Source organism: Aotus nancymaae, unplaced genomic scaffold (genome assembly GCF_030222135.1).
Source record: "Aotus nancymaae isolate 86718 unplaced genomic scaffold, 86718_ANA_hifiasm-v0.15.2.pri h1tg000079l, whole genome shotgun sequence".
In the NCBI taxonomy this organism is placed as follows: Eukaryota; Metazoa; Chordata; class Mammalia; order Primates; family Aotidae; genus Aotus; species Aotus nancymaae.
Window position 1 is genome coordinate 16153588 of NW_026988494.1, and position 13539 is coordinate 16167126.

The 13539-nt window shown below is 43.0% G+C and overlaps 1 protein-coding gene across 2 annotated transcripts in view; it reads right to left on the bottom strand.

Moving 5' to 3' along the window:
- MTUS1 (microtubule associated scaffold protein 1) overlaps positions 1-13539 on the bottom strand; it is a 110468-nt gene that overhangs the window by 88037 nt on the left and 8892 nt on the right. For both annotated transcript variants that reach the window (XM_064368715.1, XM_064368714.1), the window contains exon 2: positions 10697-10892. In XM_064368715.1, the coding sequence (XP_064224785.1) occupies positions 10697-10892 (196 nt within the window). The remainder of the gene's footprint in view (positions 1-10696; positions 10893-13539) is intronic.

The following is a 13539-nucleotide window of genomic DNA, read 5'->3' on the forward strand; positions in this document are numbered from 1 at the left end:
TGACTTTGGAGACTCCAGGGAGCACCCCAGAGCTATCCTTGACCTGTGTTCTCTACACTTACGGCCTTGGGGATCTCATCCAGTCTGGTGGCTTTAAATATCCATTCTATGGTGCTAAATCCTAAATTGATATCCATAGACCAGATTTCTCTAATGCACTTCAGACTTGCATATCCAGCTTTCTACTCCACATGGCCTCTTACCAATCATTTCAATGTAATGAGTTTCAGATATCCCCTTCCAAACATCTGTTTCCGTCATCCATTCTGCCATCCGTTCCACCATCTCGGGTAAGGGCTGCACCTTCCGCTGCTCATGGGTCCTCAGTGATCCCTCCCTTTGCTCTCACCCCAGATCCAATCTAAGAAAACCTCACTGGTTTCACTGTCAAGCACATACCTAGAATCTGACTAGGACCCACTGCCACAACCCAGGTCCCAGAAACCGTAACTTTCTGCTGTCATCACACTGACCCCTCCTAACTGATCTTCCTGTTCCTACCTCACGGGCATCCCATCTACTCCCAACACAACTATCAGAGTAATCCTGTTAACATTTAAGTCACTCTAGTTAAAAATCAAAGTCCTAATCCTGATTTTCAAGACTATACATGATCCATGCTGGGCATGGTGGCTCACACTTGTAAACTCAGTACTTTGGAGGGCTAAGGCGGGTGGATCACCTGAGGTTAAGAGTTCGAAACCAGCCTGGACAACAAGGTGAAACCCTGTCTCTACTAAAAACACAGAAATTAGCCAGACATGGTGGCGGGAGGCTACTCGGGAGGCTGAGGCAGGAGAATCCCTTGAAGCCGGGAGGTAGAGGTAGAGGTTGCGGTGAGCCGAGATCGTGCCATTGCACTCCAGTCTGGGCGACAGAACAAGACTCCATCTCAAAAAAGGTAAAACAGCAGACATTGTCACCATTATACACATAAACATATGTGCATGAGAATACGCAAAAAGAAAAGAAATAGTCATAAATTTTGATTATCTACCAAAAGCTATTTGGTGGTGGCAAAATGATGGGTGTTTATTTTCCTTCTCACTTTTAACTTAAAATGCTGTATCTTTAAAATACCTACTGGAAAGTTAGCAGTGTAAACTTGATAAACTATCCAATTTGCCTGATTCAATTCAAGACACAAAAGGGAAAGAATCAAACAGAGCCCCACATGCCTTTCTTGACATTGACAGACACGGGTTCTAGCTCAGCCTCTTCTTGGTTGACTGCCAGAAAGCCAATCTGTTGTGTCCTAATCACCGCTGGCCCTCCTCTGTACTTTCAAGCATCCGTACTGACTCTGACCTCAATCTCTACATTCCATACTCTGAGTCGTTACTCCTCTTCTCATTCTACTTCCTAAAACATCAGTCAAGTCCTGAAATATATCTCAATCCCTGTGCATCCTCCTTATTCCTCGGATCTCAGGGGACAAAAGTTAAACAGCACAAAGCATTACATTAAACCAAGCCTGGCCCCTACCTATTTAAGAGTGTAACTCTATTACATTATATAATCTCCTATATTACAAATTTGTAATTTCACCTTCTGCCAAAATCCTACAGTTCCTTTTATTAAATTTTAGATTATAAGAACAAATGTGACTAGGGAAGAACCTGTCACCTCTTCTGTTTGGCAGTTAATACCAAGAGGGCAGAAACCATGTCTTACTCATCCCACCATCCCTCAGTCTGGCATATGACCTACAGAGCATATACTCTATATCTATTAAGTAAGTATCTTCCAGAACACAGTGTATTTTAGTAACACTCTTCATTTGTACGTCACAAATGTGATTCTAGTATTCTACCTTCTTGAGTTCGTCAAGGCAGTATTACACTAGGACTCTGTATAACTATCCTCATTTGCTTCAACTCAAGGGTAAGCTCCCTAGATAAAGGCAAAGCAACACAGGTGAGTCATAACAAAAACACAGCAAGTCTTAAGAGAGCAGTAATTTGACAAAGAAGCAAGAATGTCCCACAAAGCGAGGTTCTCACGATGACTTGAACTGCACGGAAGCACAGCGTTCCCGGTGATGCTGTCGGTACCTGCCTCTGCAAGTATGTTCACAAGATGTCTGTGGCTTCAGGTGTGGATTAACAAAAATAAGTGCCTTAGTCACAGGCCTGGAGCATGTGTCCATAACTAAGGGAACATTTAAATTCAGAGGGTAATAAACCAAAGACTTAAAGGTGTCGCATCCTTTTCCAGGCTACCATACAAAGGAGATTAACAAGGGTCTTCACATGTTTACCAGAAATCTATTTACCATCTGACGCTCATGCTAATAACGCCTGATAAGAACAGAAAAGGTGCACAATGAGCCTCCTGGCTCATTAGGAGTCAAGGTTTACAAGCAGAGCTCCTTCGAGCAATGAGATGATGAGATCTCTGAGACCTCAAAACTTCACATCATCTTTTTTTCTTTTCAGAATATCTTGCTCTGTCACCCAGGCAGGAGCACAGTGGTGCAATCATAGCTCACTGTAGACTCAAACTTGGCCTCAAGAGATCCTCCTGTCTCAGCCTCCCGAGTAGCTGAGACCACAGGCGGGAGCCACCAAGCCTGGCCTGTCCTTTCTATCTTTATGTCAGCTCTTTTCTGATGGTTTCCTCTGTTTCTACATATTTTTACTCTTAAACCTCAAACATGCACATACTCCTTGGAGGTGCTTCCCAGTCTGTAGCCTCCTTAAATTTCATAAGCCCCAAACCAAACTCACTATTCTCTTCCTGAAAACTTCTTGCTATTCTATTTCACATTTCACTTCATGGCCCACCACCCACCCAGCCTCTGAAGGCGGCGTCTGGGGAGACACTTGGGACTATTCACCAGCAACAAAGGTGACCAGACACTCTTTCTCCCTATTACTTAAAACATGCACTCTACTGTCTGTTCCCAAAAGTGTGCAGCGCTCTTGCAAGTTTGTGTAGAGTATTAGAACTAATCAGCCTCAACCTCCCTTGATGCAGAGGCTCATCTCTCATTGGCCCCAGGGACACATTTGCTCAAGGCATGCTGACCTTAGCCTTGATATTCCCCAAGCATACCGTATCCTTTGACAACGCCACATCTGCACCCTCGGGAATGCCAGCAGCCTCCTCTGCTGGCAAGCTCCTGCAGGCACATTCCAAACAGTTCAAATGTCACTGCCTCTCCTCCAGTTCTCCCTCACAACGAGTTTGTGTTGTTCCTTCACTGTGGATACACAGTGCTTCACACAGGTCTCCATTCAAATCAAACCAAGCGACATTTTTAAACACCTGTTGTGCAACCAGTACACTGTGCTAGGCACTGAAAAACATGAAAATACCTAAGAGCTGGACTCTATCCTTATGGATCTCATGGTCTAGAAGGAGACGGACATGTAAGGAAATAATGAGCATACAGCACTGTAAACGCAAAGCAGCAGAGAGGCCAGGAGAGCTGAGCTGGAATCTGGAGAGCAAAGAGTTTTTTCATAGTGATGATTTGCTTAAAACATCCCTTATCCCCTCACCCTCCAACCAGTAAGCTCCTTAAGAGGGCATACTTGCTTAATCCTGTTTGTAGTCTCAGAATCTAGTACACTGCTCAACACAGAGCAGGTACTCTAAGCACTTCTTGAATGAATGGGCGAGACTGCACTGTGTCATATTAAGCCTACTCATGAGTCATTCCATAAAGCAATCTTCTCCATAATTACTGCCAAATGAGAATAGTGTGAAATGCCTGGAAAAGATCAAGCATTTACAAGCAATGATGTTCCTGAGGATGAAAAGAGGACATTTGTCTCGCAGGCACCCACATGGCCCTGCCTGGTCTGTCCTCATCTCCTCCGCCTGTCCACGTCCTTCAAGCCCCCACTACGCACAGGGGGCGGTTCATTGTTTCTCACACACCCCGCACTCTGCCTCACCTCGGGGTCTCTGCACGGCTGGTCCCCATGCCTGGAAAGTCCTCCCACCTGACATCCAAATGCCTCCCTCCTCCCATGCTTTCAGGTGTTTGCCCAAATGTCACCCTTTCAGTGAGGCATTTCTTGACCATCTGTTTAAAAACTAATTTCCTTCACTGCTTTCTTTTTCTTTTTTTTTGCTTGTTCCGTTTTTTTGAGACAGGGTCTTACTCTGTCACCCAGACGCAATTGCAGCTTGCTGCAACCTCCACCTCCCAGGTTCAAGAGATTCTCCTGCCTCACCCTCCCGAGCAGCTGAGACAGACTACAGGTGCTTGCCACCACACCTAGCTAATTTTGGTATTTTTAGTAGAAATTTTCATCATGTTGGCTAGGCTGGTCTCAAACTCCTGACCTCAAGTGATCTGCCTGCCTCAGCCTCCCAAATTGCTGGGATTACAGGCGACAGCCACCAGGCTCGGCCCTTTTTTTTTTATTTTTGTATTCAACGTCATGAATACAAAAGTTTTATTTATTTTCTTAATCCCCTTATTGGAATTTGAGGTCCCTAAAGGAAGGAACTGGTCTCTTCTGTGCACTTCATTCCAGCACTCAGAATAGTTCTTAGCACAAGCCAGCCTTACCCACATTCTTCCTTACACATGTGGTTTAATGAAGAATTCACTCATGTCATGAAGGAAGACACAAGTGTGTCAAGATTCCTGCACGCATGTAAAGGAAGGGGGTTAAGAGCACAGGCTATGGGGTTAGACCACCAGGCCCATTTCCCATCTCCACCAATTACCCCACTTTGTAACTCTGGACAAGTTACTTAAGCTTTCAGACCCTCAAATTCCTCATCTGTAGAATGGGATAATCACAGTATCTCCACTAGGAGCTGTAAGAATTAAATGGGATTATACATTTAAAAAAGGGCTTAGCCTGTGCTTGGCATACATACACGCTCAAAACCTGTTAGCGACTATTACTATTTTTATTAAAAGAAATACTGAGACACATTCCAAAGAAAGTGTTTTAATTACATACAACTATAGAAACACCTATCAGTGACACATTAATCTTAAATTTTATTCACATTTTAGAGACAGGCTCTTGCTCTGTCACCCAGCCTGGAGTGCAGTGGTGCAATTACAGCTCACTGAACCCTCAACCTACTGGGTTCAGCAATCTTCCCACCTCACCCTCCTAAGTAGCTAGGACCACAGGTGTGTGCCACTTGCCAAGTTAACTGTTATTTAATTTTTTATAAAGACAGGGTGTCACTATGTTGCCCAGGCTGGTCTCAATCTTGCAGGCTCAAGTAATCCCCCCACCTCACCCTTCCGACCTTGTTGGCCTAAAGTTAGCTTTCTGGGTAATAACAACCACTTACTGGGTAATAACTTCTGGTTTTTAGTAATTACTTTATGCCAAGTGTGCAAAAAATCTCTCATGATTTTGCTTACTATCTCTCTCAAACTCTCACCTAGAAAAGTTTAAAAGGATATAAAAGCAATTTGAAGATTTTCAATTCCTTTTTATATGAAATGAATGAAAAAAAATCAGTTTATACAACAACGAAGGAAATCACTTAGCAAGAAGGAAGAGAAACCTGGGATGACAGGCAAGTCACTGCAAGCTCGGATGGACTACTGTCTTGAAAGGAATTTACTTTATTAACCCACAATAAACTGAATCGAAACAAAGAGCCACCCTTTTGAAATGTGGTTTCTTTTTCTCTAGAAGAAAATTAAAAACCATCTCTTTCAGGAGGCCTTTCTTCACCGACTTGCCCCTGGAGATTCTTCTCATGGGGTCTTTTCCCCACCCATCGCCATCCTTTGTGCCGCTTCGTGTTTGCTGCATAAACCCGCACTTTTCCTCCTCACTTAGCTTACAGGGGTCACAGGGCAGGGGGGCATTCTGTGCTACTTCTGTAGTCCTGCCTGGTTCAGGCTGGCCACTGAAAGGGCAACTGCATGTTTGTCGAAAAGAACACATATTTATCATCTAAACCTTGTAAGAGCTGGTATTGCCTCCAAAAGAGAGTGATGGTGGGTCTCTCTGAAGATGTCTGAATTGATCATGAAGGATTTACTGAGCAGTTAGTTATTCAGCAGCATTAATTATTATTTGTATTTTTTTATTGTTTTAAGTTCCAGGGTACACATGCAGGCTGTGCAGATTTGTTACATAGGTAAACGTGGGCCATGGTGGTTTGCTTCATCTAACAACCCATCAGCTAGGTATTAAGGCTGGCATGCATTAGCTATTTTTCCTGAAGCAGCATTAATTTTCAGTATATAAAATCATTTACATCAGAGTAAACTGACATCAAGCTTTAAATGAAGACCTCAAAAGAGAAGTGCCACAGTTCCTAAACCATTCAGCTGGGCAACAAAAATTTTAATTTTTAAAAAACCAAACATTAGCCCAGTGTGGTGATTCATGCCTGCAAGTTCTGTACTTTGGGAGGCCCAGGAGGGAGGAACACTTAAGCCCAGGAATTCAAGACCAGCCTGAGCAACAAAGTGAGACCCTCATCTCCACTAAAAAATACATATATATATAAATCAGCTGGGCATGCTGACACACACCTGTGGTCACAGCTACATGGGAGGCTGAGATAGGAGGACCGCTTGAGCCCAGGAATTCGAGGCTGCAGTGACCCATGGTGGGGCCACCGCACTCTGGCCTGGACGACAGAATCAGACTGTCTCAAAAAACAAACAGAAAACAAAAAAAAAAATTAAGCTTCATTTTATTATTTAAAATAAAACTCATGGTCATACCAGTAGTATTTGGATTAGTAATGTGACAGTTAACAGCATGACAGGCTGGTCTGAATCTCACCTCTACCACTTTCTAAGCTGCGTAACACTGGACAAATTATTTAACTTTTCTGTGGTGGAGTCCTTGTCTACAGAATAGGCATAAGCCTCACAAAGTTATTGTGAAGTTTAAATGAATTTACAAATGAAATTACTAAAACTGAGCCTGGAACTTGACGTATATTTAACAGCATGAGCTGTTGTCATTCACATTATAATCATTGCTATTAGAAATAATTTTTGTCACTATCTCATCTTATTTCAGTGCATTTCCAAGAAGCAAAGGTACTTTAGATTTGGTTTGTTATAATCTCTTATGACCTAGTCTCATAAATCTCCACATTTTAACTAGTAAAATGGAACAGCTCTTTGAGAGGCCAAGGTGGGTGGATCACCTGAGGTTAGAAGTTCGAGACCAGTCTGGCCAACATGTGAAATCCCATCCCTACTAAAAATACAAAAATTAGCTGGGCGTGGTGGTCAGTGCCTGTAATCCCAGCTACTCAGGAAGCTGAGGCAGGAGAATCACTTGAACCCAGGAGGCAGAGGTTTGCAGTGAGCCAAGATCACACCACTGCACTCCAGCCAGGGCGACTATCAACAGAGTGAGACTCTTATCTCAAAAAAAAAGGAACAGCTCCATTGGGTTTAATTACTATTCCTTCTCACATTCATTTTAAAGCTTCAAGAAAATGGCTGTTTCAACACTGGGTCTGGTTTTCTACTTAAGTGTTCTGAAAGGATTTACTGAAAACCCCAAATTGGCTGGAACATTCCTGCTGCTTACCTTTCAGCAGACTGACTGTGAGTGAATATGGCGGAATCCATTTGGTTTCAATTTTCTAATACACAAACACTTCATTGTACAATCAATGGCAACAGGCTTGCAGTATCTAAAAGCACACTGTTTCTGCTCCTTGATTTTTCTGCTCTACTTTTAACTCTGCGGTGATTAAGTTTCTTGTCCCCCACAAGAAATGCCTCTCAATTTATTGAGAGCATCACAACAAATTAGTTGCTATTAATTTTTTTGTAAAACATAACACGGTAGAATCAAGTTCATCTTCTCAGTCTGCTCGGGCTGCCATAATAGTAATAATACCAGATGTGGCGGGGGCCGGGGGCGGGGGCTCAAACCACAGAAATTTGTTTCCTCATAGTTCTGCAGGCTGAGATGTCCAAGATAGAGGTGCCAGCTGATCTGCTTCCCAGTGAGGGCCCTCTTCCTGGCATCCAGATGGCCACCTTCTCATTGTACCTCACATGGTGAGGACAGTTCCAGTATCTCTCCCTTTTTTTTTTTTTTTTTTTGAGCTGGTGTCTCGTTCTGTCTCCCAAGCTGGAGTGCAGTGGTGCTATTTCGGCTCACTGCAACCTCCACCTCCCTGGTTCAAGCAATTACCCTGCCTCAACCTCCTGAGTATCTGGGATACCGGCACATGCCACCATGCCCAGCTATTTTTTTTGCATTTTTAGTAGAGATGGAGTTTCACCATGATGGTCAGGCTGGTCTCTAACTCCTGACCTCCTGATCCACCCGCCTCGGCCTTCCAAACTGCTGAGATTACAGGTATGAGCCACCGTGCCCGGTCGTCTCTTCCTCTTTGTCTAAGTGCACGACCCTTACTGGATTACGATCCCACCCTTATGGCCCCGTCTAACCTCCATCACCTGCTCACTGGCCCTGTCTCCAAATACAATCAAACTGCAGGCTGGGGCTTCCCCATAATGATGTAGAGACACCCAAGCATTCCATAAAAGTCTTCTAACCAGTCAAATATAAAACTCAAATTCAAATCCAGAATGTTTCTAGTTATATTAACTTTTTTCCATTTGTATACAGAAAACCACCCAGTAAAATGCAATTTAGTTTTTAACTCAGACTGAAAAATCTGGATGCATAACTCAGTTATCAAGCTCATAGACAGAGGAAGATAAAAGCTCAAAAACATGCCCTGTCTTTTCACTAAGATGACACACATCCACTTTTCTCTAAGACACGACATTATGGAGAGTAAAAGGACTTAACAACTGCTTTTCTGCTGGGTGGGACTGATCGCCTATATAAAATGATTCTATCATTTTCCATGTATCCTGGGTATTGGCCTAATTTCTTTAAAGTATGTGCACTTAGGTTGTCTGGGATTTAAGCACCACGAAATTCAAAGAATCATATGAGCAGCAGCAGTTACTGAGAAAATTAGGTGAGCTCCAAATTGAGCCTAGAAAGATGAGGGCTGTAAAAGCTGACAGGGTCTTAGATTCTCAGACACTTAACACTTTCCAGATGTGAAGGCTGAAGCCCAGGGAGAGTAAAAGACTTGCTCAGGCAGCATATTAGGGCCAGACTGGAACCAAAACACAGGGCTCCTAACTACAGGCCGGGTCCAGGGGCCACACTCAATGCCACCAAGCTACAGGTGCTCCTCACAGAGGAAGAAGGGAGCTACTCATTCTCTGGCAAACACCATGAGCCTTACTGGGCAATGATAGCAAGGAACAGAGCTTTTTCTTCTCCACCAAAGGACAGGGTTTTGCTCTGCTTCCCAGGCTGGAGTACAGTGGCATGATCATAGCTCACTGCAGCCTCGAACTTCTGGGCTTAAGCGATCCTCCTGCCTCAGCCTCCTGAATACCTGGGACTACAGGTGCATACCATCATGCCCAGCTAATTTTTTTTATATAGAGACAGGGTCTTGCTATATTGCCCAGGCTGGTCTTGAGCTCCTGGCCTCAAGTGGTCCTCCCACCTCGGCCTCCCAGAGCACTGGGATTTCAGGCATAAACCACCATGCCCAGCCAGGACCAGAGCTTTCATCTCACTCATGCCTTGACTCCCCAGTGTGGCAATATCCACCAGTGTTTCTCCCAACGTCTTTTGGCTTCTGTTTTTCCTTCCAAATGATGAACACTCCAAGCTAATGAATTCCTCTTTCCACCTCATTCCTCTGGGGACGGAGATGGAAATGTGCTGCCAATCCCTCCTCTTCCATGCATACCTCTGTGGTCATGTGACCTTAACCTTGACACCAGGCCTGAATCTAAACAAACAGCCCTTAAAACATTTCTGTGCAGTACAGGCTCCTCACACTTGAGGCTTCATGATAGGGTTGAAAAATAAAACCTAAAAATACTAAACTGTAGACAGGTAAAGAGATCTGGGATTTGCTTGCTTTCGTTAGTTTCCATAAAACATTCTCACATGTAGGGACACATAACTCACTACTGTTGTATGGGAACTTACTTCTAAATTGATTTGACATGCCTTTAATTTGTTCAAGGTTGTACCTGCAGAAATAAGGTGTGTTCTCTGCATATTTTCTCAGTCAATTGGAATGGCGAGCAGGCTTTTCATCCTACTCTGTGACACAGGGCTGACTTTTCCAATTCCATTTCTTTGTAACACAAAGAAATCTGTACATCTGCCAAATTTAGTATGATACTTAATAGCTACTCTTGGGGCTCTCAAATTTCACTGGCCTAACAGGACCTTAAAACCACAACTTCTGAGATACCAGCCAACATAAATAAAAGTTCGTATTAGAAAAATTCAACTTTTTAGTGATGCTCATATCCCTCCTAAATTTATAATATATCTCTAAGTAATATTTTTTAAAAAAATTCATCTCTTCACATGTATTGAGGGCACACTGTGGACCTACTGTTCAACACTTCAGTATTGTTAAGCACTTAACCATTTGAAAAAAATTAACGAAATGATTCGTATTTACAACAGCCACTCAGTTGTCTATTTATGTACATATCCTTCTGAATAGCTTATAAGATGGTTTATGCACCTCAATCTCTCTCCTCAACTAGCCTTTGCCTTACTCAGAGATAAGGGATGTGTTGTCATCTTCTGTTCTCTGCTCAGGATGCTGGTCCACAGAAGGCTAAATGACAGAATGTGTTAGTCCTATAATCCTGACTGTCAAATTTTACATTCAAATAATTCCTAACTATTGAACTATTTATTCTTACCAGAACTGGACACACGCCTGATCCTCTGAGGAGATAAGGCTCGATCAGCACTGAGATTTCTACTGTCGCTGTTCCGCCTCAAACAGGACACCGGGGGCCCCACTTTGCCTTTTGGAGCAGCTATTTTCCTCACACTGCAGGAGTCAGGCTTGGATATATTCCTACCTGAGGTGGTTGTCGTTTTTGAAGCAGAGCCCTGTGAAAATAACAGTTAAGACTGTAAACCAAAAATAAAATTCTAAGCGCCCCATTGATGGAATGGACCCCTCCCTCTAGGCTAAGGGAATTCCAAAGAAACCTAAAAAACTAGTTCAGGCCACAGTGGGAAGGAAGGTCAGACATGCCTCATTATACTCGCCTTCCTTTAGAATTCAGGCGCAACTGACCAGCATTAACATTAAAACTGAGACATTAAGTCAGATAAAACAGACTCTTTACAGCAAAAAGACACCAAATTCCAATCTGACTCTAGTATAGCATCACATGACAGACAGCAAGCCCTGAAGAAAACTGAGGTATTTTTACCCCAAAATAATTTTCTTGAACATACTTTGAAATGGCCTTGCTAAGCTGTCTCTTGTGGGGACAAATTCACATTCCATAGAGAATCTTCTTCCTTCCCAGATCTTTTTCTGGTCCCAAAGCAATGAGTCGAGAGTCTAGCACCTTTTAAAAGTCTAAATAGGGAATATTTGCCATCTACTGCCTCTAAAGGTGGCCACTTACGAGATTTCATCCACATAATAAGAACCTTGGTCTCCACAGCCCCTCATCTTAACCGACACACTTCTTTCTATTGATTCCAGGTCTTTAAATAATAACTTAATTCTTTCAACCAACTGCCAATCAGTAAATCTTTGAATCCACCTACAATGTGTAAGTCCCTGCTTCGAGACGTCTCATCTTTCCAGACCAAACCAATGTATATCTTAAATGTACTGACCGATGGCCTTTGTATCCCTAAAACATACAAAATCAAGCTGTAACCCAACCACCTGGGCACATGTTCTCAGGACCTCTTGAAGCTCTGTCACAGGCCATGGTCCTCATATTTGTCTCAGAATAAGTCTCTACAAATATTTTAGAGTTTGGCTTTTTCATTAACAAAATTTTAATCCAGATGATACCCCTTCCATATCACTCCCATGTGGTATTAGCTATGTGAAAGAAACAATTTCTAAGTGGACATGTACGGTTGTCCTTTCGTATCAAAAATGATTGATTCTAGGACCCTGGCAGATATCAAAATCCATGGACACTCGAGTCTCTTATATGAAATGATGTAGGGTTTGCATATAACTCACGCATACCCTCGCATATACTGTAAATCATCTCCACGTTACTTACAACATCTACATACTTGTTTCAAGCGGATTCAACATAGTATTCAGCATGTAGTAAGTTCAAGTTTTGCTTTTGGAAATATCGCCGATGTTTCCCTCTGAATATTTTTAACCCAAGGTTGGCTCAATCCACAGACATCAAACCCATAAATACAGAGAAGTGACTATATTCAATTTTCATTTTTACTATGAAGCAATTAAAACGCTTCACAGTTTACTCTTTAAATCACCATATTCTGCCTTTGTACCCATTAGTGAGAGTGTTCTCAAGATCACCAGTGCCACAAATTAAATTCAAGCTACAGTTTTCAATCCTTTCCCTGGGAGCGGGGTGGGGTGGGGGGCGTCTCTCTATGGCATCCAATCTAACAACTGCATCCTCTGGTTTCCTGACAAAACTCTTTCCTGGTTTTCCTTCTACCTTTCTGGTCATTCCTTTTCTGGGTCCTATTCTTCTGTACCTTTGGAGGCTAATGATATCATTTGCATCTGTATCTCACCCAAATTTCGTATCGAATTATAATCCCCAGTGTTGGAGGAGGGCCCTGGGGGGAGGTAACTGCATCATGGAAGCAGACTCCCCATTACTGTTCTCAGGATAGAGTTCTTAGAAGATCTGGTTGTTTAGAAATGAGTGGAGCCTCCACCATGCTCTCTTCCTCCTTCTCCAGTAATGCAAGATGCGTCTGCTTCCCCCTTTGCCTTTGGGCCTGGTCTGTAAGTTTCCAGAAGCCTCTGCAGTCATGCTTCCTGTACAGCCTGAGGAACTGTGAGTCAATTAAACCTATTTTCTTTACAAATTACCCAGTCTCAGGTAGTTCTTTATATAGCAATGTGAGAACAGTCTAATACAGCTAGTATTCAGGAAGACCTAGCCTTGGTCCTGGTTCCCTTTCCTCACCACGTGCTCCTCCTCACCACGTGCTCCTCCTCACCACGTGCTCCTCCTACATGATCTTGGCTGTTTTAATTGCCACTTGTACACTGGTGCATCCAAATCCACATGCCCAACCAATACTCTCTCCTGAGTTTCCCATATATCTCACTTCTTTCTACACCTACCCTCTCAGCATCCTTCAAGTACCTCTATGTATTAGTTCATTTTCACATTGCTGATAAAGACACACCTGAGACTGGGTAATTTATTAAAAAAAAAAAAAAGTCGTTTAAGGGACTCAAAGTTCCATGTGGCTGGGGAGGCTTCACAATCATGGTGGAAGGTGAAAGGTACACCTTACATGGCAGCAGACAAGAGAGGATGAAAGCCAAGTGAAAGGGGTTTCCCCTCATAAAATGATGAGGTATCATGAGACTTATGCACTATCATGAAAACAATATGGGAGAAACTGACCCATGATTCTATTATCTCCCACCAGGCCCCTCCCACAGTATGTGGGAGTTGTGGGAGCTACAATTCAAGATGAGATTTGTGTGGGGATACAGCCAAACCATATCACTCAACTTACTAACATATAGTCCTTATAAGAATATACATAGAGC